The 26,410-nt window shown below is 38.5% G+C and overlaps 1 protein-coding gene across 3 annotated transcripts in view; it reads right to left on the bottom strand.

The window, feature by feature from the left end:
• Positions 1 to 25,834, bottom strand: part of gnas (GNAS complex locus) — a 95,231-nt gene extending 69,397 nt beyond the window's left edge. The window contains exons 1-2 of one of the 3 annotated variants that reach the window (XM_053684261.1): positions 24,337 to 24,411; positions 15,261 to 15,297 (exon numbers count right to left, since the gene is read on the bottom strand). In XM_053684261.1, the coding sequence (XP_053540236.1) occupies positions 15,261 to 15,282 (22 nt within the window). In that variant the 5' untranslated portion in view covers positions 15,283 to 15,297; positions 24,337 to 24,411. Of the gene's footprint in view, positions 1 to 15,260; positions 15,298 to 24,336; positions 24,797 to 25,665 lie in introns of those variants that run through there. The other 2 variants (XM_053684260.1, XM_017481204.3) reach the window with 2 other exon arrangements.
• Between the last annotated feature and the right edge of the window lie 576 nt (positions 25,835 to 26,410).

The raw sequence follows: 26,410 nt of genomic DNA, 5'->3' as shown, positions 1-26,410 counted from the left end.
GATCTTGGCACATGCATATTTGTTGAATTTTTATGATCATTTGCATACCAAGTTGTGTTCTGAAGACACTTCAAAAAATAGAACAAACTTGACTAGACTAAATTGAACTAGAATATAATAGAGTTTTATCAGAATAGAAAATAATAGATTTTTTTATTAGAATTATTTCTTATAGAATGAAGTCATCTTTGGTCATGACACCACAAATCATTATGGTCTTCAACTATTTATTTCTTTATAAAAAAAAATATTTATTTCAAGAGTGCAGACAAATTGTGGTAGTGAGTAGTAGGGAAATAGACAGAAATGAAATCGCTTTAATTACTATACGTAGAAAAGTTTGCCACCTAAGTAATTCCCTGGTGTTGCTAAGAGGTTGCTAGGACATTGACAGTCAGTTGCTATGGTATAACAGGTGGTTCCTAGGTGTTGTTTAGGTGGTTGCTAGAGAGCATCAGCTTGATCTGACTTATGGTGTATGAAAAACATGTACGTAAATTTAACCCCACACCCTATGGATGACCATGGCCCCTTCCTTAACAATGAGCCTCAGAATCTAGTCTTTAATACACCTTGTTACATTTTGTGCTAGTACATCTACTCTATCATGTGTTATTGCTGTTTTAGTAAATTAGGCTCCACTTGTAATGACTGGTACATAGCAGCCATCTTGTTTGGAAATGTCAACATGTTTATAATTATTGTAGGTCAGACAATAATGAACTACACACCACATTTTGGAGATTCAGCAAAATCCTTGAACTAATTAGCAAAACTAGGTTTTGCTTATTTTGCACACTGTCATAAATTTGAGTGGGCAGGACTAAATACAACAAAAGGCAAATTTTTATGATATAAACCAAAGAATCAGGAAAAAGAAGTTTCATCTTACACCTTATTTTACAAGAGAGATACTTGTTTATAAGTGGGAAAAAACATGAATATTGCTGCCAGTGGCTAATTTGAGTGAAACTGTATCAGTTACTAGCAGGTCCTTAGAGAGACCTAAGATTCGAGTTTCATGATGATTACTCATTGGTAACCCTATCAAATGATTTGATAGAGTTGATTATTAGGTGGATCCATATTGTTTATAAAACTCAACATATTTTTGACAAGTATCGAGTATCAAACAGTCACGACTTAGTTGACACCACATTGACTACGTTTACATGGACAGCAGTAATCTAATTATTGACCTTACTCTGAGTAAGATAATAATGTGATTAAGGTGTGTACATGAGTCGCTTTTAGAATACTCCTATCATGTACCCGTTTTACATGTTATAGAACATAGTTCGATTAACAGCCCGCGTCATTACGTCACCACCGTCTGCCGTCCCTCCAGAATTTCACGTATCAACATACAGTTCGTCTTCGTTATTGTACCGTATACAGTTTTCGGTGTTTCTATTACATTCTTTTACGAACGCTTAAAGCGCGGTTAATTATTTGTCATGCTGTACGTGCAAATAGATAACTGCTTGAAGCCGTGGGCTGTGTCTCAAACCACGTACTTACCGTCTATATATTAGCCGAGATACATGTTTTTCTCCTACTACAGGCCTATAGTAGGTAAGTACGCGGTTTGGGACGCAGACGTGCGCTCTTCTTTGCTGTAAAATGGTTGAGCACTGTCGTGTGTGAACGTGTAATGTCGCAAAATGCGGTGAAAACTCCCACACGATGTTAATAATGTGATTAAGGTGTTTACATGTCTGTAATACACATCGATAATGCGACTAAAACAGGAATACTCCACATGTCTTAATTCGATTTGTGTTTACTTCGAGTATGACTTTAATCGGATTAAGGTAATTACAAATTGATGTTTACATGGTAGTTTCTTAATCAGAGTATTGTCTTAATCGGGTTAATAGTGGATTATTGTTGTCCATGTAAACGCACTGATTGTGAAGTTGCTACAAAAATCCTAGAACTAAAGTAGCTTTTGCAAATTATGCAAATCGGCTCAAAATCTAAGATTTTAATATTCTTGCTTTTTTTACAATAGGAGATTGATGTACTAAGTAAGCATTGTTAAAGTTAATGCTGCAACAACAGCCATTTAATTATTCACTGTTGTGAAAAACCACCTTTCAGGCCATAGCAGTATAGACACACCCATTTCTGCTGAAGTAATAATACATTTTTTCATACTAGACTAATTGTTGTTTGTTTTTTTGTTTGTTTGTATTTTTAAACGATGTCAAAAATATGTAGTTCAACTACCTACAAGCCAACTGATTCAAATAGCTTCGCTACCTGGGCTAGTAGCAATGAGTACACTTACGCTTGCTACGGACGTGGAATCTTTGTACTTCTCCATTTTAAGGTTACGAGCTATTACTTAACTTCATCATATAGCCATGTGCTGACGATAAATGACATGCGGTAAGATGCGCACTGATGCATGATCGTGAGTGGATGCAGTTTTGACCGCGAAAGACAGGATAATTTGATTGGATGTCATGTATTTGACTTTTAGAACACTGCAATTTTGCTGTTTGTATACTGGAGGGGGCACAAGTTTATTTTTTGGTTGTGAGAAAAACATGGATTAGAATTTTAATGTTATTTAGTGAGGCGGAATTAAATGAATAGTAAATCTCAGCCTTTTGCTCCTGTACCCCCTCCGTCACCTCACATACCGGGAGCTACTGCTGTAGCTGAACACATTGCAATAAAAATTGAATGTGTGGTTGAAGGGTTGACATAAAAATATTAGGTTTCTCATCAAAACTTATGATGAACCTAATTTAATTAAGTTTCTAATTATGAGATTTATGCATATAAAGTGAGCGTGATCGAGTCTCAAAGTGTCTTGAAGTACAGATACAATAGCTATGGTATTTAAATTAACATAGTTACAGCATGTGTACTAGAGTAGTGCAGCGGTAACATGCAGATTTTATACACTAGTGACTGGGGCTCGAGCCTCAGCTCAATTTAGTGTTTTATAAATAAGCAAGGTTTTTTTTCACTGTAGAAAGTTCCTTGTAATAACCTTGAATGAATTCCATCTTCTCTTTTCTTGCCAATGGAACCCTATCCCTAACCCAATTCTACGGAAGCCCTAAGCGACCATGCATTTTAATTTTTTTCACTGCCTTTATCATTCCCATAACAAGTGTCAAACCACCCTGCATAATATGTTCAGAGACCGTGGCGCTAATAAAAAGTGCCAACGTGAAGCGCCACTACAAGACAAAGCACAGATCTTTTGAGCAAACATAACCACAGCAGACTGAGGTGAGGGCACGCAAAATAAACGAACTCAAAGCCCAGTATGACTGGTCTACCGGAGTCCTCTCCCATGCATTCACTGCCCAACAAGCACTTTTTATTTTATTTTATGTGAAGATGCAGCCTTGTTTTGCTTGAAATGCGAACTTTTGTGATAGGCTTATGTTTATTAATGATTAGGCTGCATATTTAATTTACCTCATTTTTAATGTGTCTGCATTGAAAATGTGCAATAAATACTGCTGAAATGTTATTGAAATGTAGTACTTGGTTTATTAGCTATATATATATATATATATATATATATATATATATATATATATATATATATATATATATATATATATACAAGAATGACATATGCCCCTAAATCATAGCACACGTTAAACACTTTAATGGTTTGGACCTTTGGGGGAAGAAAATATTAGTCACTGGACCTCTTTGAATTCTGATTGTGCACCCCTGGTATAGAGAGAGACGGTCTCTCTGAGCTGTACCAGTTCCCGTTCCAGCACTGTGAATCTTTCTCTCATGTCAATGCAGTAATAGTATGGAGGGGGGTCTTTGGTTTGTTCAGTGCTGGGGGGATCTCTATACTCATCTGAGGGGGAGGTGGAAGCAAGTAGTCCGTAACAGGAGTTGGTCATTGGTAATAGGCTCCTGCTGTGCTCTATCCTTGAGTTTGAGGACGTTTTGTTCAAAGAGCCCATGGATGAAATGTAACATTTTACATGAAAAAATAAGGTAATTTTGAATTTACCTTCGCAACATGTCTCATAAAAGTTGGGGCGGGGTAACAAAAGGCTGGAAAAGTAAGTGTTATGAAAAAGAAATAGCTGGAGGAATCATTTTGCAACTAATTAGGTTAATTGTTAATAGGTCAGTAACATGATTGGGTATGAAAGGATCTGAGACATGTTGCGGCCATCAAATTCTAAATTACCTTATTTTCCCCTTAAAATAGTACATTTCCTTAGTTTAAGCATTTGACATATTTTCTAAATTCTATTGTGAATAACATATGGGTTTATGAGATTTGCAAATCACTGCATTCTGTTTTATTTACATTTTACACAGCGTCCCAACTGTTTTGGAACTGGGGTTGTATATGATAGTTGTTGTATATAAGTTGTGTCTTCCTCATTTTTTATTTTTAGCTGGAAACACCCACAGATGCCTTTCAGCAGAGGGAAAGTTTGAAATTATGGCCCCGTGCCATGCATGGGGTTTATTCATGTAATGTTGCTGGTGCTGCCAACCTTTTGGAGGTCTGCAAACAGAGTCTCTGGATTTTCTGTCAGTCTCTTTTTTTTGTAAACTTTTCATGCAGTTTCATTTGAAATATCTTTTACGTAGCTCAGTGGAATGGCCTCCGTACATTGGGTTTGTGTGGGCCTAGGGTTATGGGTCATTTGAACCTGTACTTGGGGTTGGGTGCAGATAATTCCTGCTATTGTTTTGGCCCAGATGTTTTCACACCTTCTTTTTCACACCTCCAACATGTAGGTTAGCTAGTCAGGTACAGCACGTAGAGCAACTGTTTAGTGGGGATAAAGTTGTAGTGGTTGAAAGTAAAAGTAATAATATGAATCATTACTTGACTAAGAGTAATAAAGTATACGATGAGAAGACTACTCAAGTTACTAGTTACTTCAGCTCTGATTAAAATCAAGGGAAAATCCTGAATTTCAAACTACATGGACAACTGTGTGTGTCTGTCCTGACACGCTCGCTTCTTACCCCTCTCCAGGACACTAAAAACGTGAATGGTTGTTGTGTCAGACCACTGCAGCGTATCGCAAGGCTTGCGACGTCATCATACTTCACTTAAACTAATTATTAAAACTACATATATTCATTAACATTTAACAGTAATGGAGGAATGGCACCGAATGAAGCAAAGTAAAAGTACATTTCTGTGCTTAAAAATGAACTTGAGTAAAAGTATAAGTATGGCCAGTTAACTATTAAAAGTTTTTTTTTTTTTTTCAAAAAGTTACTGAAGTAAATGTAACAAAGTAAATGTAGCGCGTTACTACCCACCTCTGAGTATCCGTGATAATCAGGATGTGTAAATCACGTTGTGAATATGCTCTTTATGTAACAACACATGATAAATGTTGCCACATGTTTAAATAATTACATAAATTTTTTAAATATTTGGTTTCATTTTGATCAATTCACACAGTACAGGTACTACAACTATAGTATTTCAATAATCATGGGTAAACACTGTGTGTGTTGTGCTGTGTGTGTTGCTGTCCCACTGCCCTGTCCTGCTGAGGAGGCTGTCCTGCTGCTCTGTCCTGCTGAGGAAGCTTTCCCGCTACCCTGTTCTGCTGAGGAAGCTGTTCCACTGCCCTGTTCTGCTGAGGAAGCAGTCCCGCTGCCCTGTTCTGTTGAGGAAGCTGTCCCGCTACCCTGTTCTGCTGAGGAAGCTGTCCCGCTGCCCTGTCCTGCTGAGGAAGCTGTCCCGCTACCCTGTTCTGCGGAGGAAGCTGTCCTGCTGCCCTGTCCTGCTGAGGAAGCTGTCCCGCTGCCCTGTCCTGCTGAGGAAGCTATTACACTGCCCTGTCCTGCTGAGGAAGCTGTCCCGCTGCTCTGTTCTGCTGAAGAAGCTGTCCCGTTGCTCTGTCCTGCTGAGGAAGCTGTCCTGCTGCCCTGTCCTGCTGAAGAGGCTGTCCTGCTGCTCTGTCCTGCTGAGGAAGCTGTCCCGCTGCCCTGTCCAGCCGAGGAAGCTGTCCTGTTGTCCTGCCCAGCCGAGGAAGCTGTCCCACTTTCCTGCCCAGCCGAGGAAGCTGTCCCGCCCCGCTGGGGACGTCGCCCAGCGTTCCAGCCCCGCCGGGGACGTCGCCCCGAGTTTCAATCCCACTGGGGATGGCGCTCCGCCTGTCTACAGCCCGGCGAAGGTCACCTTGTTTTCAGATGCATCGCAAGACAGCTCACACAGGAGCCCCGGACCGCAGTTGGAGGGGAGTGCTCATTGGTGCTCCGGGAGGAGCGCCTTTGGCGGGGGGTTCTGTTACGCTCCCACCAGCAGATGGCACTGCGGCATCGACATGCACGAGCGGCTTTAGAGAGCGCACGAGGACGAGATTCTTGTATATGGCCATGCACCTTTGTTTGTTTTGGTTCTCCCCCTGTTTAAGCACTGTTTGATGTTCGAGGGTGTGTCTTGATTTACTCCAGGTGTCGATGCTTTAGTTTGATTGAGATTGTTATTTAAACCCCTCGTGTTGCGGTGCACTTGGGGCAGTATTGTTTGAATGTAATGGTGAATGCATTACGCATGCTGAGCGGTCTTCTTTTCGTGTCCTGTTCTGTTCCCTACCTCGCATCCAGTTTCTTGTTTTAACCTCGTTAATCTTGCTCAGTATAGACCGCGTTTCCTGTGTTTCGTCTGCTGTGTAAAAATAAAGACGTTGATCTGCACCTGCTTCCACCTCCCTGTTTCATAACAGTGTGGTAGAATAACGCAGTGGTTATGTGCTGTTGCAGAACACCAGCAACTGGGGTTCAATCCTCAGTTCAGGTGAAGTTTAATTTTATTCAGGGCATTGAAAATATATGCGACCCCGTCTGTGAAATCCCTGCTAAAGTCACATAATCTTATTATGAGATTAAGAGTGTCAAAAGTACTCATAGTCATAAAAATTATGAAAATAGTTAATGTGTGTTTATTGCTGTAAATGATAGACTGTACCAAGGGATTTGAAATACAATACTCAAATTTTCATTTAAAACATGATAAATACTGAAATTAACGATTTTATTGGCACTACATTTTATAATTGTGCGCAAAACAAAAACTGGACATGGGCTTCCTAAACATTGATTTCAATCATCTCTGAGTTTATTTCGATGCAAAAACACCTGCTGATTCTTCTATCATTCAGTTCAGGAACTTCTTTTCTACCATTAGAAAGTGTAAATAGACCTTAATATTAATCCAGACAAGCGTCAATCAGGTCAACACCAGTTAAGGCAAAAAATGCATGGTGTCTCCAAGCTGCTGGAGTCTGGGAACAGTGGGAACAGTGATTATGAGATCAAGTGATTATGAGATCAAATGATTTTGAGGGTTTTTTTTTTTCCATTTCCTTTCCATTAGTTATCAATTAGTAATTCACAGATTGAATGCATGGACATTCTTGAAGTGACAACTGTGGTTGAATAATAAAAGTTAGTACATTACAGAAAGCTATTCAAAGTACTATACAGTAACATTATTTACATTATACTACTCTCTGCAGTTACTAAAATAGTAAAGTCATCAATCAGCTATTGAAAAAATGACCTGCAATCTTGTGATATCTTCCATCTCTACCATTAAGCACTAACATGAGGCATTCATCTATTTTTGAATGGATTTTAATTTTTACAGGAAACATGGTACATTGACAAATTGAGTAAACACTGCACATACTTTTTCAGGTTCATTACAGCTTTGAGTTTGCTCAACAGCTGCATTATCCCCATGACCCCATGCAGCCAGGACATGTTCTTCAAGACATCTCACAAGTGTTCGGCATTGTAACAGAAGGGCTACCACAGATGGTGAACTTTCTTGAAGGCCATCACTGGCAAAGGGGCCAACTGTGTGATCAGTCTCATGGACTACTTTTTTAATAAATATGGTGTGAAGGAGACCCGCTTGGACTTACATGCAGACAATTTCACAGGACAAAATAAAAACAATGCACTGGTTAAATCCATTTTTGGGGGGGTTACAACAGGCAATCATCCTCTATTACTCTTTCATTCATGGTAGCTGGTCACACAAAGTGACTATGTTTGGCCTGTTCAAGTGCAAGTACAGGAATTCAAAGGTGGACTGCTTGGCTGATATTGAAAATGCGCCAGGCTTCTCCAAGTGGTATGCTGATTCACAGTCAGAGCCAGTCACATACAAGCTGCTGAAGTGTGACCCAGATGACGTGCCTTGTGAGAAACCTGCCACTCTGGTACAAGAAGGACTAAGCAACGAGAGGAAATGTACCTCTTCAATGAGATTTGTGAATTTGTGGCAGAAAGATATAGAGATCTGGTATGCCCTAATCCAACAATGCAGAACAAGGTTCCGATTGATGAAAATAACAATGTTGTCCATGCAGAGGTGCTGACCCTTGCTCCACCCCACACCCATGGTGCTAGAAGACCAAAAAAGTCCTCATGTGGTCTTACCAAAAGAATGAATCTGGCTTAGAACATTGACTGTGTAGTCTCTTGGTTGCTTATATACATATTCCCATGATAGTCACTTAGCTGTGAGCAAGTATTTCTAATTTGAATGCTAATTTTATACTTTTTAATACCAAAATTGACATTGTGAATAGAATCCCTGAAATTATCAAATATTTAGCATCTAGACAATTTTAGAATGTGTGATTCTGTGTGTACAAAGTTTGAGACTGACCTGTTAAAGGGATAATTCACCCAAAAATCATTTTGAAAAAATACAATTTCAGTAGAAAATTTCATTCTCTTCCTGGGCCACTGTGTAACATTTGGAGTAAATCTGGAGTAAAAAAACAAAAAAAACAAAAACAAAATAAAGAAAAATGTTGGTAACCAGACAATTGATGGTAACCATTGATTTCCATAGTATTTTTTCCTACTATGGTAGTCAATGACTACCTTCGACTGTTTGATTACCAACATTCTTCAAAATATCTTCTTTTGTGTTCAACGGAAGAAAAAAACTCATGCAGATTTGGAAAAACTTGAGGGTGAGTAAATGATGACAACATTTTCATTTTTGGGTGAACTATCCCTTGACCTTCCTTTTTTTTTTTTTAACTCCAGGATTACTCCAAATGTTAAACCGTAGCCCAGTAAGAGAATGAGATTTTCTACCGAACTTTTATATATTAATTAATTTTCTACTGATATTTCATTTTACTAATAAAGTTATACAAATCATTCCACTGAATTGACTTGGTAATTGCTGCTACGATCAAGCTCTTGTGGTACCTCTATTTCTTTTAAATGTTTTTATACTTTTTGGACATGCGCATCATAATAAATAGGCCTGTTTTACAAAACTTTAAGAATTTTCTTATATATGTGTCATATATCATTGGAGACAATGGGAGAATCTCAGCTTTAAGTTGGTATATGGCACATAGTCAGGGTAATTATGGTTCAAATGTGTTGCAGTTTTAAAAACAAGCTTGTTTTTAGAAATCAGAATTTCTCAAAAACATGATTTTCTGAGCCTGAAATTCAACAAATTTTTGACACTTACTCAGTCAATATTTAAGATATCAAGGTTATATTTTCACTGAATGTTCTTTACATTATGTTGGATGATTTTATGTAGAAAACAGTGAATAGCAAAAAAAGACTTTAGCTGGGTTTTTCCCTCATATGATCAAATCATGTTTGATGTATGAAAACAAATTATGTTAATGTAACTCAGTTCGATCACGTGGAACCAATATACGAATCTGAATTAAGTAAATTCAATGAGCTTTTTTTCAGTGTGTGGACTTCTGTCTTCACTTTAAATAGTAAAACATTGAATCTATGAAAAGAAGATGTTTCCATTGGCAAGAAAGGAGAAGATGGAATTCATTCAACGTTACGTTGAGGAACTTTCTACAGTGAAAAAAATCTGCTCACTAAATTGAGCTCAGGTTCGATCCCCAGTCGCTGACATACTAAAACCTGCATATTACCACAGCACTATTCTAGTATACATACTAGGCAGTGGTGGCTTGACGGTTAAGGCTCTGGGTTACTGATTGGAAGGTCAGGGGTTCAAGCTGCATCACTGCCAGGCTGCCACTATTGGGTCTTTGAGCAAGGCCTTTAACCCTCTGTATCATGTCTGACCTCAGCTTCCTGACATGTTGGAGTATGTGAAGAAAAGCGTTTCACTATGTATATGTGATCAATAAAGATATTAATATAGATAAAGATATCAACAAAAAGATCATTATATGGTTTCCACATTAAACACTATAGTTATATAGTCTATATGACTCGACTATATATATATATATATATATATATATATATATATATATATATATATATATGACTATAAATATTATATGACTCAACCACACTCATTCTTGTAATTAGAAACTAAGTTTACCGTAAGTGTTGATGAGAAACGTAATATTTTTATGTAAACCATACATAATATTTTTTCTTAAATCTAACCAACCCCACATTCCATTTTTTTCAGGCTCAACAACATTTAATGTGCTCTGCTACTTGTTGTAAAATAGTTCTGAGAGAGGTTCACAGATCCACGTGCCAAGCACAAGCAGATCGTGGGCTTCAGTACAAGAAACAGCACCGTTCGGTTGGTAAAAGAATACATGTGTATACAGTATATGTCCTGGCAGAACTACTGTATCTGCTAGCAAGCCGTGTTTATTCAAATGAAACATAACTGCCCCTTACTGGTCTTGTATTTCCTTCGCCCACAGCATGCACGTGATTCTGCATGATACCACATGAAATCGTAGGATCCCGTTTCCTTTGACGCACGCTTGTAATGGCCACATCTATAGATGTTATGTTATGTCACTGGACCAACAGTCTAGTGTAATGTAAAGTTTTACCACACTTCTGAGGAAGTAATTTCCATCAATTGCATTTTAAGTCTAAATGAATTGATCAAAACTAACAGAAAAATTTTTGGTAAAATTCCCAAATTACCCCTCCAGCAGGTCAACTAGTCCATTGCATCATGTTTTTGGCTGTTGGTAAGATTCTGTCAATTGATTAAATTGCTTTTGTATTTATATATTTACTAAGTTGTTTATTTTAACAATAAAAATGCTATATATTTCTGCAAATACAAGTTTGGACCGTTTAAGTAGAGTTTCGTTCTAAATATTGTATTTTATTGAATGTATTGTCCATATCCATTAGTTATGCAGAGAACTGGATACTGAAGAGTAAGGAAGATGCAATAGGGAAAAATATTGACAAAATCTCTTTGTCAATAGGTTTCAGCAAACTTGTAAAGATGATTCCAAAAAAGTAGAACCCAATCTCTGTAAACAGCTTATATTTACCAAAAATTACTTCAAATACCACTATCTTTCAATTTCAGAGTTATTGCCACCCTTTGTGAAAATGAGCAAACAGGCACATATAAAATGAATAATAAACAAGCTGAGATATTATGAACTTAAACCTATACTCATTGAACACTATACTAATACTAGGTAGGGCCTTCCTTTGCTCTCACAACAGCCTCAATTCTTCATGGCATGGATTCTACAAGATATTGGAAACATTCCTTTGAGATTCTGGTCCATGCTGACATGATTGCATCATGTAATTCCTGCAGATTTTTAAGGTGCACTTTCATACTGCGAATCTCCCATTCTACCACATCCCAAAGGTGTTCTTTTGGATTCAGATCCGGTAACTGGGAAGGCCATCGAAGAACACAGAACTCACCATCATGTTCATGAAACCATTTGAGACAACTTATGATGGGTAAATAATGGCCATGAACAGATGCATATGGTCAGCAACAATACTCAAATAAGCTCTGGCATTAATGCGATGATTGGTATTAACAGGCCCAAAGTGTGCCAAGAAAACATTCCCCACACCATTACACCACCTCCACCAGCCAGGACTACTGACACAAGGCAGGCTGGGTCCATGGATTCATACTGTTGGCGCCAAATTCTGACCCTTCCATCTGTGTGCCTCAGCAGATATCGAGATTCATCAGACATTTATTTCAGTCTTCAACTGTCCAGTTTTAGTGAGCCTGTGCCCACTGCAGCCACAGGTTTCTGTTCTTGGCTGGCCGAAGTGGAACCTGATATGGTCTTCTGCTGTTCTAGCCTATCCGCTTTTTGTCCATTAAGAGATGCTTTTCTGCTCACCACAATCGAGTGGTTATCTGAGTTACTGTAGCCTTTTTGTCAGCTCAAATCAGTCTGGCCATTCTCCATTGACCTCTTGAGCTCTGTGATCGATGCTTGGGTTCTGAGAGCACGTTATGTCATATGTTCTGGACATGCCCAAAGGTATCTAGTTTCTTTTGTTGGTACCCTATGCTGTATGGCATGGAGATTGCTACTAATATTGAATTTGTCCTTCTTGGCTGCTCAACTTCTAAACTGTCTTTCTCCCATGCTGAAACAACTATTTTTAATGTTTGACATAGTTACAGCCAAGAGGATAATTCTGAAGGAATGGAAATCTACAGCTTCTCCTAGTTTTCATGACTGGCTGAACAAGATGCTCCTTTTTCTTTATCCGGAAATTATGTCTTACCAAGGATGGTGCTTATTAGAAAATTTTTACATTTGAGGCCCTTTCCTTAGACATTTAGAAAGTAGTTGAATTTTGTAGTGTTTCCACTTGTGTGCAATTTTCATTTTCACTTCATCATACTTTTTCATACTTCATTTTCTTTTTACCCTAATCTAGTCCATAGGTTAACATTAGTTATTATAGTTATTATTACCATGTTGTCTGGCATTCTGTTTTTTGTTGGGGGTTTTTTGGAAAATTGTACTGGAAAATTGTATGTAAATATAGATTCAAAATATGAAACACACAAATTGTGCCAAATTGTGATGCCCAGACTAATGGGTCAGAATATCTCCAATACAGCAGGTCTTGTGGGGTGTTCCCAATATGCAGTGGTTAGTTCCTACAAAAAGAGATCCAAGGAAGGATGACCAGTAAACTGGCAACATGGCCATGCGCACTCAAGGCTCATCGATGCATGTCGGGAGTGAAGGCTAGCCTGTCTGGGCCAATCCCACAGAACAGCTACTGTAGCACAAATTGCTGAAAAATTCATGGTAACTATGGTAGAAAGTTGTAAGAACACAGTGCATCACAGCTTTCTCAGACCAGTCAGAGTGCCCATGCTGACATACTATGTGGATGTTACTTTGACATGTACCACCTACCTAAACACTGTTGCAGACCAAGAACACCCTTTCATGGCAGCGGTATTCCCTAATGGCAGTGACCTCTTTCAGCTGGATGATGCGCCCTGCCACACTGCAAAAATTATTCAGGAATGGTTTGAGGAACATGACAAAGAGTTCAAGGTGTTGACTTGGCCTCCATATTCCCCAGATCTCAATCCATTCAAGCAACTATGGGATGTGCTGGACAAATAAGTCCAATCCATGGAGGTCCCACCTAGCAGTTTACAGGGCTTAAAGGATCAGCTGCTAATGTCTTGGTGCCAGATACCACAGCACACCTTCAGAGGTCTTGTGGAGGCCACGCCTTGATGGGTCAGAGCGGTTTTGACCCCCAAAAAAATTTTCTTTGAATGGGATTTTGGGTAAAAGCCTGAAATAAGGTCTGTGGTGAACACAAGCTCAAAATATTTTCACGTTTTATTCTACGTCATAAAATACGGCAGTAAAACCCCATTCATGATTTTTTAAAAGCTTTTACATGTATTGAAAAAGGCGGTTGCTAACTGTCACGTAATGAAGGTTTACGACAGATGCAAATGCAGATCAGAGCTTTATTGAAGAGAGGCAGACAAATCCAGAAAATGAGACAATAGCGTGGTCAAAAACAAGCAAAAGATCAGGCTTTCAGCAAACGGGCACAAACAAGACAAAACAAGAATCAAACAACGAGGTCGAGAACAAGATCAAAACTGTGAGACCTGAAACTATGAACAAATGCTCGGTACACGGAAAACTCACACAATACTTTGCGTCGAACAATGAGACAAAAGGGGTTTAAATGACAAACATAATTAAGGGTGAACACAAAACAGCTGAGACTAATGATGACACATAAGGGAACAACCAATGACAATACAGGGGCAGAGACAGGACAGAAATCATAACAAACGCACATGTAGAAAGTAAACAAAGTCAATGTCACTGAAAGACCACACTGTGAGCTCCAGTGCTTGTGCGAGGGGAAATTAAACGTTTAACATATAATGTCGGGGAAATTAAACGTCATCAAGACAAAACTTTGCAGATAAACTGGTTCAGGTCTGCTCTGCACAATTCCCCAAAAAAACGTGGATGAAGATTCATCCACAGGGTAAATAAATCTGTATTATGGAAAATGATTTAAATCAAGTTTGGAAAAGTAGTTGGAAGCTTGGTGATGGTGACGTTGAAGGGGAGCAACCATGGTGTAGTTTGTTTATAGCATACACTTAGCTGTTGATTTCTGGAGATTGTATGTAGTTTTCAAACTTCATAAAAGTCGTGTTCATTTGTGAAAATTGTCTTGATGGACAAAACGTGTTAGTGTTGTAAACTTTTGTTCATCACAGAGTTTATTTTTTGCAATAATCCAAAAGCCTATGTGAAAATCCTATTGGGTTTTTGTCGAGGGAACCGGTGTGATGTTAACTTCCGGGTTCCGGTACAAAATGACGTCGTCCCTGCGTCACCGCTCTATTGGGTGATTTGTCTGCATCTCTCCTCCTGTAAACACTGTTGTTGCCTTTTCTGCATACGCCTGAATTGTTTTCATTTGGTTGATGGCGTTTTTCATTTTATTTATCCTATATTTTGGTACAATTTTATTAATATTTTGCTTCTATGAGATGATGAACTTTAAGGATCAGTCTAATTTGATGCAAAGATTTGTACATTAGCAGGAATGTAGCACAGGTGAAAGTAAAAAGTGAAAGTAAAAAGTTTATTTAAATGTGAAAGTGCAATAAAAATGTTGTCCCTAAAATCAATGAATAATCGTGATAAATAATCGAGATCTCAATATAATCATAATTATCATTTAATTATGCCCTAGCCCTAGCGCACACCATGCATGTTAGAACACTTAAAGAGGAAGCGTGCCAGGATGGAAGCAATGAAAGTGAGTGTGCTCCAGCTGGAGCAAACTAGTTAATATTAAAACTTTGCAAGTTAGCATAGTTAAACGCTTGACCTAGCTCTGGTCTAGTCTTGTGTTTATCGTAATGCTAAGGAATTCCAAGAGTGAAGCTTGTAAAAATGAATAAATAAATGAACATTAATGCAATAGTTTAGACAAAAATAAAAGCTCTGTCATCATTTACTCACCTTTTTGTTGTTCCAAACCCATATGACTTGCTTTTTTCTATGGAACACAAAAGGAGATGTGAGGCAGAATGACAGCATCAGTCAGTCAGTTACTTTGTCATAGAATTGAAGAGAATGGTAAAAGAGACTGTCATTTTGCCTGTCATCTCAGTTTGCGTGCCATGGAAGAAAATCATACAGATTGGGTGAATGCTTTAATTAACTGTTCATATAAATGTTGCTTAAATGTCGAAATTTATGTATTATAAATTCTTTATTTTAATATTTTGAGATACTGGATTTTTTATTTCTATGAGCTGTAAGCCATAATCATCAAGATTAAAACAAAAAACCATACAGAAACCATTCAAGACGCAAGAAGCTGCTTTGCATTGGTGGCAAACAGTTGGACTAGCCTTGCTACAGAAGCATACCTTGGTGTCACATGTTAGTGAAGACTGGCAAATGAAGACTCTAATCCTTGCAACAATGCCTTTTGAAGAAAGTCATACTGATGCCAACATTTCAACATAGCTAGAAGAGTTTACTGAAAAATTCAATATTTCACCAACAAACATAAAAGCAGTCGTCCATGACAATGGATCCAATGTTGTGGCAGCAATGAAATTTCTAGAGGACAAACACAACTGGGTCTCTGTCTGTGGCACTGGACACACACTTCAGCTAATTGTAAACAATTCTCTTAAAGAGCCCAGCATCTGTAAAACTTTAGGAGCTGCTAGGAGCTTGGTTGAACATTTCAGGAGAATTACCCTGACCAATACCAATCTACAGGAAAAACAGCAGAAGATGAACACACCACAGCATAAGCTGATACAAGATGTCAGTACCCGGTGAAACAGCTCCTATTATAGGTTTGAGAGACTCCTGGAGCAGCACTGGGCAATTACTAGGCCTGTCACAATAACAAATTTGATTGGACGATATATATTGTCCCAGAAATAATCGCGATAAATGATATTGCTGTCATTTTAAGACCACTTAATGCCACCAATATAACTATAGTATAATAGTGCAGTTTTTATCTTCTGACAAAAATATTCTTTAAATTTAGTCAATATTTCATCATTTCATATTTATTCATTTTAGTCAGTTTTACTCTGACTAAAATGGCATCAAATTTTAGTCAATGGCATTTTAGTTGACAATAAAATGCAAAAATGACACCAAATATTCACACATTTTATACATTAAAGCTGAAGTATCTACCTTTTTTTGGTTAAAAATGAACAAAAATCCATTATTGAGCAAATACGTAAAAAAAAATCAGTGCGCAAAACTGTAAACTGTAAGCTTATAATAATAAGCTGATTTTTAATTTGAGCTGTTGGGCCGGATTTCACAGGAAACCTCAGTTTGACGTCATTTCGTGGCCTTTGATGTCACCACACATTTGCATAAACAGAAAGAAGAAGACCTGTCCACTATATAGTGTATGTGGGTGCTGAGGATGGTGGAGTGTTTGTAGCTTGTCCTTACAACAGTTGCTTAGAATTTAAAATATGTCATATATGTCATATAAGCTGCTTTTAATATTGATATCTCTAAAAGGCAATCATCGTTGACATCTGGGGAATCACTGTTGTCAAAACCAAAAAACCTCAAACTGCTGAGAGCCTGCAGTCAAAAATGGAAAGCGTCAGAGCCCGTGCTAAAAGAATAAATAGTGATGTCTTTTGAGAGGTGGCAAAAAAGGGATTGAAGACTGATGCAGAGATGGCTTTTTTCTGCTGAACAAGTAAGACATTTCAGTGGCTCAATAGATAGCTAGCTAACATTAGCGCACTTGTTCACTTGATTCAGCTAGGTATTGAGTTTCCTATGTTGTTCGTTTGGGTTTTTTTGGCTATGGTCAATGTGGTAAACTGATGGCAATAGAGAGCCAAAAGTTCAGTACTGCAGCTTTAAATTAAGCATGTATCAACAAAAACATGTGAAAACTGCCCTTGTTGTGAAAACCTGATCTGCTGAAATAATAACATTACAATGCGTACACTATCGAAAAACAATATTGTGAATTCTTCATCCTTTAGTTATTCGTTGTCCGTGGCTGCATCCGAATATCCCTACTGCACAGTAGGCGAAAAGCAGTACGCCATAGGAGTAGTATGTCCAAATTCTCAGTATGCATAAAACAGTAGGCGAGAAATATCTGGATGACCTACTGCATCCACCGAAATTCTGCAGCATGGAACCACTACACACACTGTGGATACTGTGCTATCCCATAATGCAACTGGACTGGCATGGAAGAGCTGTCAGAATCATGCATGTTATTCATGCTTACCACTTATACTGTTCAGTACGTACTGTATCAATGGCCAAGCAGTAGGTAATGAATCGAATGCAGTAGGTACTGTCATAGCATACGATTTCAGACACAGCCTATCTTTTAGTGCAATGTTACGTTAAAAGCGTATTCACAACATGACTTACCATTCTACCTAGCACCTTATTTAAGTTCAAGTTCAGTTGTGCATTTGTGTCATTTTGTGCAGAAACAAGTTGTAATATTACATTTATGTTGTGTATGTGTCTGATTAATCTTATATGTGTAAAGGATGAGTTTAGGTGAGTTAATTAACTTGCTAGTAACGTGCTTCAGTTCACCGGTGTTCGTTCACTCTTCTGTTTCACCTTAAACAGCTTCTACGGCTTAATCCCCGACATTATTTACTATGACTAGATTATTTGAACTACTAGAACTATTCTTTCTAGATTTTTCTTCTTCAAAAAACATTATTAGTGCATTGATAATATCTTGCGTCATTTTTTTTTTCCACAGTATGATTTAATTAAAATCAGAGCTAGTGCTTGCTACATAGGTTTTGCATTTGAATGTGTATTTTTATCTTAAATTCGAAGATCTAATGTTAATTTAACAGCACTAGAGAAGATGAAAGGACAGAATCAGCACACATTTAATTTGTATTTCCTCATTTGTAAGTCACTTTGGATAAAAGCGTTTGCTAAATTAATAAATGTAAATGTAAATGAATGGCTACAATGACTACGTTTACATGGACAGCAGTAATCTAATTATTGAGCTTACTCTGAGTAAGATAATAATGTGATTAAGGTGTTTACATGAGTCGCTTTTAGAATACTCCTGTCATGTACCCGTTTAACATGTTATAGAACATAATTAAATTAACAGCGCACGTCATAACGTCGCCGCGCCACGCTGTCCGACGTCCCTCCGGAATTTCACGTATCAACATACAGTTGGTGTTCGATATGGTACCGTATACAGTTTTGGGTGTTTTTATTTTTAATTTTTACGAATGCTTTAAGTGTGCTTAATGTTTTAATAAACATTAAATTATTTGTACATTATAATAAAATAATTATTTGTTGTGCTGTACGTACAAATAGACAACTGCTTGAAGCCGTGGGCTGTGTCCCAAACCGTGTACCTACTGTATAGTAGCCGAGATACATGTATTTCTCCTACTACAGGCCTATAGTAGGTAAGTACGTGGCTTGGGACGCAGCCGTGTTCTCTTGCTTGCCGTAAAACGGTTGAGCGCTGCCGTGTGTGATCGTGTCCTGTCGCAAAATGCGGTGAAAACTCTCACACGGTGTTAATAGTGTGATTAAGGTGTTTACATGTCTGTAATACACGTCGATAATGCAACTAAAGCAGGAGTACTCCACCTGTATTAATTCGATTCGTGTTTACTTCGAGTATGACCTTAATAGATTAAGGTAATTAAAAATTGCTGTTTACATGCCGGTTTCTTGATCAGAGTATTGTCTTAATCGGGTTAATAGTGGATCATTGTTGTCCATGTAAACTCACTGAGTGTTTGTGTTAGGAATCTCCCCCTAGCACCAGGCAGTGTGTGCAGAAGCCTTTCAGCACACAGCTTGTTTTTGTTTTGATTCATGTTTTGTCTCCACCCGTGTCCTGTCACTGGTTGTCTACCTCGTGTGTCGCACCTGTTTTTTCAGTTTACCTTTAATTAGTTTGTATATTTAAACCCTTGTGTCTCTGTTTTCAGTGCTTAGTAATATTCAGTATTTGGTGTCTTTTTTTATGTTGCTATTCACCAAGACATTGATCTAACTTTATCATTTGTGTATTTTGGATTATCCCTACTTTTACTGTTCTCTGATCGCCTGACCTGTGCCTGTGTTCTGTTTAATGATTTTGATTCACAATTTGGATTTGTCTGCATGCCCCCAACTAAAACGCTTAAAGGGCATTTGCATCAGTCTCTACTTGCCAAACATGACATGGTGACATTCATTCTTGTGTAAACAAACGTGCATGTAAACACAATGGGAACTACTGAGGTCAGCAAAAATTTTTGAGGTCACATCCATATATCGTATGATAAGTCGATAAAGTAATTATCATGAGAGGCCTAGCAATTACTGCCACACTTTCTGATCCTGAGGTGACACCAATGGGCAAACATTTATTTGACTTGAAGCCTGTGCAGTTGTCACTGCTTGAAGAACTGACACAGGGCCTGCAACCTTTTCACTGTGCCACTGTTTTCCTTAGTGGTCAAGTGTATGCAAGGTTGTCATGCCTTCCACAACTTGTTAAAAGGCTACAGTGGTCTGTGCAACAAACCCTTAGTTTGAAACAACACCCAGCTAAGATTTTTTAGCCAAAGCTAACAAAGAGATAACAGAGAGGTGGAGAAATGTCAACACTTCGTTTAAGGACAAAGACAACGCAGGTATTCTGTCAGCAGCCCTAGACCCAAGGTTTAGCAAGCTTAAGTTTATGACAGCTGAACAGGGAATAAGGGTATAAAGCACTGTCAATGTCCTTGCTATTAAAGCAGCAAAAGAGACCTGGAAATGTACACCACTGGAGCAGAGTGTCATTGTTCCTAGGAGAGAGGAAAAATCCGCACTAGATAACCTCCTCCAGTCTGACACAGACAGCCTCAGTGAAGAAGAGGAGTCCCAGGATGACCAAAAGTGAAGTATAAATGTCCTTTTCAGAATCATAAATATATTTAAAAATAAATAAATAAATAAATAAAATAAAAAAATACGAGGACCCCCTTAGTTGGTGAAAGGAAAATGAGGGACTTTACCCTACACTATCAAAGATCGCAAGATCCTTTCTTTGCATTCCTGCCACATCTCCATCTGAATGGATTTGCTCACAAAAACATCGGTCACATAAGTATGGGGATATGCTGACCTTTCTTTATTTTAATTCTGTGTGTATTTGACATAATGATGATAATGACATTGCTACTTACTGTTTTTCATTAACAGAATCCTTTTTTCTTTTCAAATGAAGCACTTAATAGTAGCTTTTATTTAAGATACATTTCTTAATATTCAAACCTGTAGGTTTTGCTATTGTTTGTAATGCAGCGGATATTTATTCATTTGAATTGATTTTTTAAATATTTTAATTAATGGAACAAAAAGGTTTAAACGATGGTAAGAGTCCGTATTTGTGATTTTTAGTTGGATAAAATTGGTTGAACAATTGCAGAAGTTGAATAATCGATTAAAATCGATTAGTCAATTAATCGTTCTAATAATCGTTAAATGAGTCAATCAAAATAAGAATATAAGACAACAGATCAGAATTTCAGATTGTGTTTTCTGATATTTAATGTTATAAACAACTTAGAACATGGCACCTTTGGTGGCAGACCACTCAATTATTAGGGGAGTAAAAGTATAGGAACAGATATTAAAGAAAATAAGAAACATGAAGAAAATAGCCCTTTATAACACTATATTTGGTTATATATCCTTTGGTTGCAATTCAAAACTGTATCAGCCAGTGACTCACTGACATCACTAAACTTTTGCATTCTTCTTTTGAGATTCTTTTCTAGGCTTGTGCCGCAGCTTCTTTCAGTTGTTGTTTGTTTTGGGGGTTTCTTCCTTCGGTCTCTTCTTCAGGAGGTCAAATGCTGCTCAATTAGGTTAAGGTCAGGTGATTGATTTGACCAGTCTAAAACCTTCCACTTTTTTCCACTGATGAAGTCCTTTGTTGAGTTGGCAGTGTGTTTGTGGTCACTGTCTTGCTGCATGATGAAGTTCCTCCCAATTAGACTGGATGCATTTCTCTGTAAATTGGCAGACATAATATTCCTGTAGACTTCTGAATTCATTCTGCTATTACCATCATGAGTTACCTCACCGGTAAGGATTCGACAGCAATGCAAGCCCAAGCCATGACCTGAACCGTGCTTGACCAATGAGCTTGTATATTTTGGATCATGAGCAGATCCTTTCTTTCTCCACATTTTGGCCTTTCCATTACTTTGGTAAAGGTTAATATTGGTTCATCTCTGTATCATTTTGCAAATTCCAATCTGGTCTTCTGATTATTGGTGGATCTTCACCCATACCCTTTGAGGGTTGTTGGAGTTGTCAATGACTGCTGGGGTATTTTTTGTTGTTGTTTTTTTTTGTTTGTTTTTTTAAGAGTTTTCCTCTCAACTTTAACAGTGTTTCTGTCATGAACAGCTGTCGTCTTCCTTGGCTGACCTGTTTGATGTCCTGTTAATAAACCAGGTTTCTTTCTTTTTCAGGACATACCAAATTGTTTTAATGGCTATGCTTCTGCAATAGTCCGATCTTCCTTCTTTCTCAGCTTCAAAATACTTAGACAGCTCTCTAGTCTTCATGATGGTTTATCATTTTTAACAACAAATACAGTCTTCACAGAGACTTTAGAGCTACTCAGACATTCAGAGCTATTAATTGTTTAAACAAGCAATCTAACTGTCAGTCACATGTTCCAATATTTTTGACCACCCAAAAATGGGCAGGTTCAAACAAAAAAGTGTCATGTTCTAAGTTGTTTAGCACATCTAAAGGGCCTTTCATACTGAGCAGGATTAAACGACGCGAATGTATGATGCAATAGCGCTCTAGAATCGAAACAATAGATCCCTATGGAGCTATTCACACCGGGCACGATTTTTTTTAACCAGTGTGTAGATTTTTCCCTGTTGCTTTGTGATGAAACAGGCCAACCAGTATTGGATGTTCTTGTTGTCATTGGTGTCTGAGAACAGAGAACTTTTTTTTTACTTATCTTGCACAAATAAATGGGTTTTGTCCTACTACTGTGTTATTGCATTATATTTCACATTACTTCATTCATACTAAAACAGCTTGATGGTGCTGTTAAAAAAAAAATTAAAAAATTCTGCCACCCTTTCTGGGTAGAATACACATAAAATAGAAAAGTTAGATTATGAAAAGTTAAGATTCTGTGCTTCTCAAAAGTTTGTGTTGTGGTGCTATGCACCAACATTTAAGTGATTCTTCTTCTCAGTGGTCAAAGACAATCAGCCGATCAGCTGAATAGAGGGTATGCACATGACATTACAGAACTTGCCGCGGTCACACCCACTGAGTGGCAAAAAGATTGAGCGGCCACATTAATGTACGGCGTGAATTCCACGAAAAACAGAAAAAAACGCATCTAAAATGGGAAAAAGCTGTTGTGAGATGGACTTCAGAGCAATCTTTTTACAGAGTGCCAGAAAACCATTCAGTCCTTTTTGACTAAGTGGAGCAGTGTAAGTGTAAGCTCTTCCGGCATGTGATGTTCATGTACAATGATGAATAAATTGCTACAGATTTCTTTTTAAACGCTGCCTATTTCCAGTGATGAATAACGGGGGCTCATACATTCTCTGACTGTGTTTCACCTTCACAAATAGATCACCTTAGTAAGTGGAAGCAGTGTTCGCTACAAACTAACTAGGACTAGCTAGCTTACGGTTTAGCGGATAAAATGATATCATAAGATAAAGATATTCGTACATACCTGTCCACATACAACTAGAATGTTTACTGATGTTCTTGTAACTTTAATTTCTCCAACAAATCCCGCCTTGAAGTAGGACCAAGCGTCAAGGCTTTTGTATTCCTTCAGGCTTCAGGTACATATAAATGTGGGGAAAACCGATTTCTGGCCACATGCCAATGTCCATGGACCTCAGGTTCTTGGGCAAGTTGTAAGGGTCACTATCGAGTCCAACTGCCTTTAATTTAACCTGATGATCTTTATTTATGCCAGCGCTTTCGCAGCTTCCCCTATTAAAACCAGCCTTTTAGCTAGAAGTTTTGGCACTCAGACCAGCCGAGGGGAAAGTGACGTCAATGCATACCCTGTATAGTAGGTTGCTCCACCTAGTGTGCAGGTGTAAAATGCATTCTCGGTCAGCACCACCTATCGTGCAGGTGTGAATTAGCTGAAGGCGATTAACTGTTTTGCATTAAGTGTGAACGCGTCTGGCTTACGCATGTAACCTTGTTCCCTGAGAAGGGAACTCAACGTTGCGTTTAGCATAACAGCATGGGTGCTTCCACACTGTTATGCTAAACGCAACGTCGAGTTCCCTTTGAAAGGGAACGTCTGCATGTAACCCTGTTCACTGAGAAGGGAACGAGTTCCCCTTGAAAGGGAACACCGTTCGTCTGCGATTCGCTTTGCTTTATAGCGTCGCGCTCAGTGTTAAAGGGCCTTAAATGTAAACATCAGGAAATGAAAGCTGAAAATCTGATCTATTGTCTCCTTCAGCTATTGATCTCACACACAAGTGTATATATACATATACTCAGCAAAAAAAGAAACGTCCCATTTTCAGGAGACTGTATTTTAAAGATAATTTTTTAAAATCCAAATACGCTTTAGAGATCTTTATTGGAAAGGGTTTAAACGATGTTTTTCAATGAACCATAAACAATTATTCCACATGCACCTGTAGAACAGTCCTTACGACATGAACAGTTTACAGGCGGTAGGCAATTAAGATCACAGTTACAATAACTGTGGACACTAAAGAGACATTTCCACTGACTCTGAAAATGTTCCGAATGCACACACCTCTTCACTAGAAGAAGTGCTGGTTATCTACGCAGATAATAATCACAGTGAACACAATGATTCGGTATACAGCTCTGTCTCCTGTGTTCTCTCTCACACACACACACACACACACCTGAGTCACCTCAGATAAATTAGGTAATCAGAAAGCCATCAGCAGTTGATCAGAGAAAAAAAAACATCATTACATATATGTTTGGAGCAATAAGCAGGACTATTGTATTTGAACAAACCTACCTAAAAGTAGTAGCCGATGGGTCGCTCTGTATATCTGTTTGTCTTTCTGTAACTGTTTCTCTATCTTTTTATTTGCTTCTCTCTGGGCCTTCTCCTCATTACGCTGGTCTTCTGTTTTACTGTTGCCCAAACAACCCATCTTCCAAACGTCCCAATAAAAAAAGATTTTTTTTGTGGATAGGGGATGAATGTAAAGTATAATCAAATTGCAAAAATTCCTTGATTGGCACGTGTTCAAATCCCAAAGAATGGGAATTCTGACATTTCTCTGTGCATATGCACACTCTGGAAGAACAGCACACGGGGACGGATGGGGCAATCGTTTAAAGGGATGAGGGGAGCAATGTGAACGCGATGCCTTTGGGTGAGTGCTCAGTAGGAGCTTCAGGAAAGAAACGGAGGGCTTGTGATGATGGTGGTGAAAACACCAAGGCCTGCCTACACACAAGGCCGAGTCCTCCTAAGCTTTTTGGTGCAGTAATATCCGAGCGGGATTTGTTTTACACTTCGCGTTGGATATGTGTGTGTGTGTGTGTGTGTGTGTGTGTGTGTGTGTGTGTGTGTGTGTGTGCGCGCGCCTCTACGGCGTTACATGAAGGTCTTTGTCTTGCTGTTCCAGAAATCTGAGGGCGATTTAACGCATTTCTCTTCGACAATCCATAGTCGCTTTCCCAAAATGACAGTCGCGGCCGGCGCTCCTCGCAAAATCATCGATAACTCTACGAAACAGGTTTTATTTTTCTTTCCTGTCACATCCGTTCACCGACACAGGGAAAAGGGATATAAGAACGTGTATTCTTTAGGAAAAAAATCCCAGAAGAGATAAATATCTTTCCCAAATTGACGGCCTGCGGTTCATTCCGCCTCCAGCCGTGGCCGACATCAACCTTTTTGAAACTCCGTTATGAAATGATGTGTCAGATAAAAGGCTTTCTTTTTTTTAATGCAATCCCAAAGATAAATGTTTATTTTCCTCCTGTTCTGTAATAATAACCGATGGCTTTGTGGCTATTCAAATCAAAAGAGGCGCTTTTTGTCTTCTCCGTTAGCGGCTGTAATTTGAATTTCTCCTCACATCCGTAGGCTCGCTTCACGAGAACAACAATCCGTACGGCTCCGCTAACGGCGCACGCGGCGACACGCAGCTGTTCCGAACAACGCGATTCTTCGATATATTTCACTGCATTTCGTAGGCAGAGTCCGCTGTCAGGCTACGCATTGTATTACCCATTTTGAATCCGCCTTGCAGAAAGACAGGGTTATACATGTGCATTGACAACCGCGAAGAGAACCCGTTAAAAAAAAAAAAAAAAAAATTAAGACAAATACCGCAGTGACAGCAAGCTCTTGGCGGACGGAACGTGTCACTTCTCGGATGGACGCGATCGGATCCGCTCGCCGAGAGTATTTTTTGGCGATTTTTCCCCTTTCTCACTGAATAGTACATTGAGCTAGATAGCGCTGAAGAGATGGGTGGGGCAAACAGCTCCCATTGAACCCTGTATACGGACCGCGGCTAATCACATGACATTCAAAAAAACGTCAGCAACTGGGTTTTCTGAGGACCGAAGGCGCCCTCTTTAAACACACAGTACAGTGGAGTTGAATGTACATACAGACTTTAGTGATATATCGTGTTATTTGAGCTAGTTTGAAGCGACAAAAACAGAAAGCCTAAAGACGTTGACTTCTGGAAGAATCATGAATTTAAAGACAACCATACAGTAAATTATATCGGGTTTAACGTGGGGTTTTTTTTTTACACAAGAAATGCTCGTTTCGATGGATAATCTTAACAGAAATTACTACGTTCGTAAAAATGTCGTGAGAATATGTCTTTTGTGGTCTTACGCTATCACGATAGCCCAGTGGTTTTCAAAGTGGGGGCCGCCAGGGGGCGCCCGAGGGGCCTCAACAATTTGGTGTGAAAAATATATTCTCACTCAAACAACCACACACACACAGTCAATTCCTAATGTAATGTAAGGTAAAGATGTAAGATGTAATTATTAATTTAAAAAAGGGGGATATATTCTGAAGTCTGTCTTTTTAATGTGTTTTAAAGACATCTTGC

Source organism: Ictalurus punctatus, chromosome 12 (assembly GCF_001660625.3).
Source record: "Ictalurus punctatus breed USDA103 chromosome 12, Coco_2.0, whole genome shotgun sequence".
Classification (NCBI taxonomy): domain Eukaryota; kingdom Metazoa; phylum Chordata; class Actinopteri; order Siluriformes; family Ictaluridae; genus Ictalurus; species Ictalurus punctatus.
This window is presented reverse-complemented; position numbering and strand designations above follow the sequence as displayed.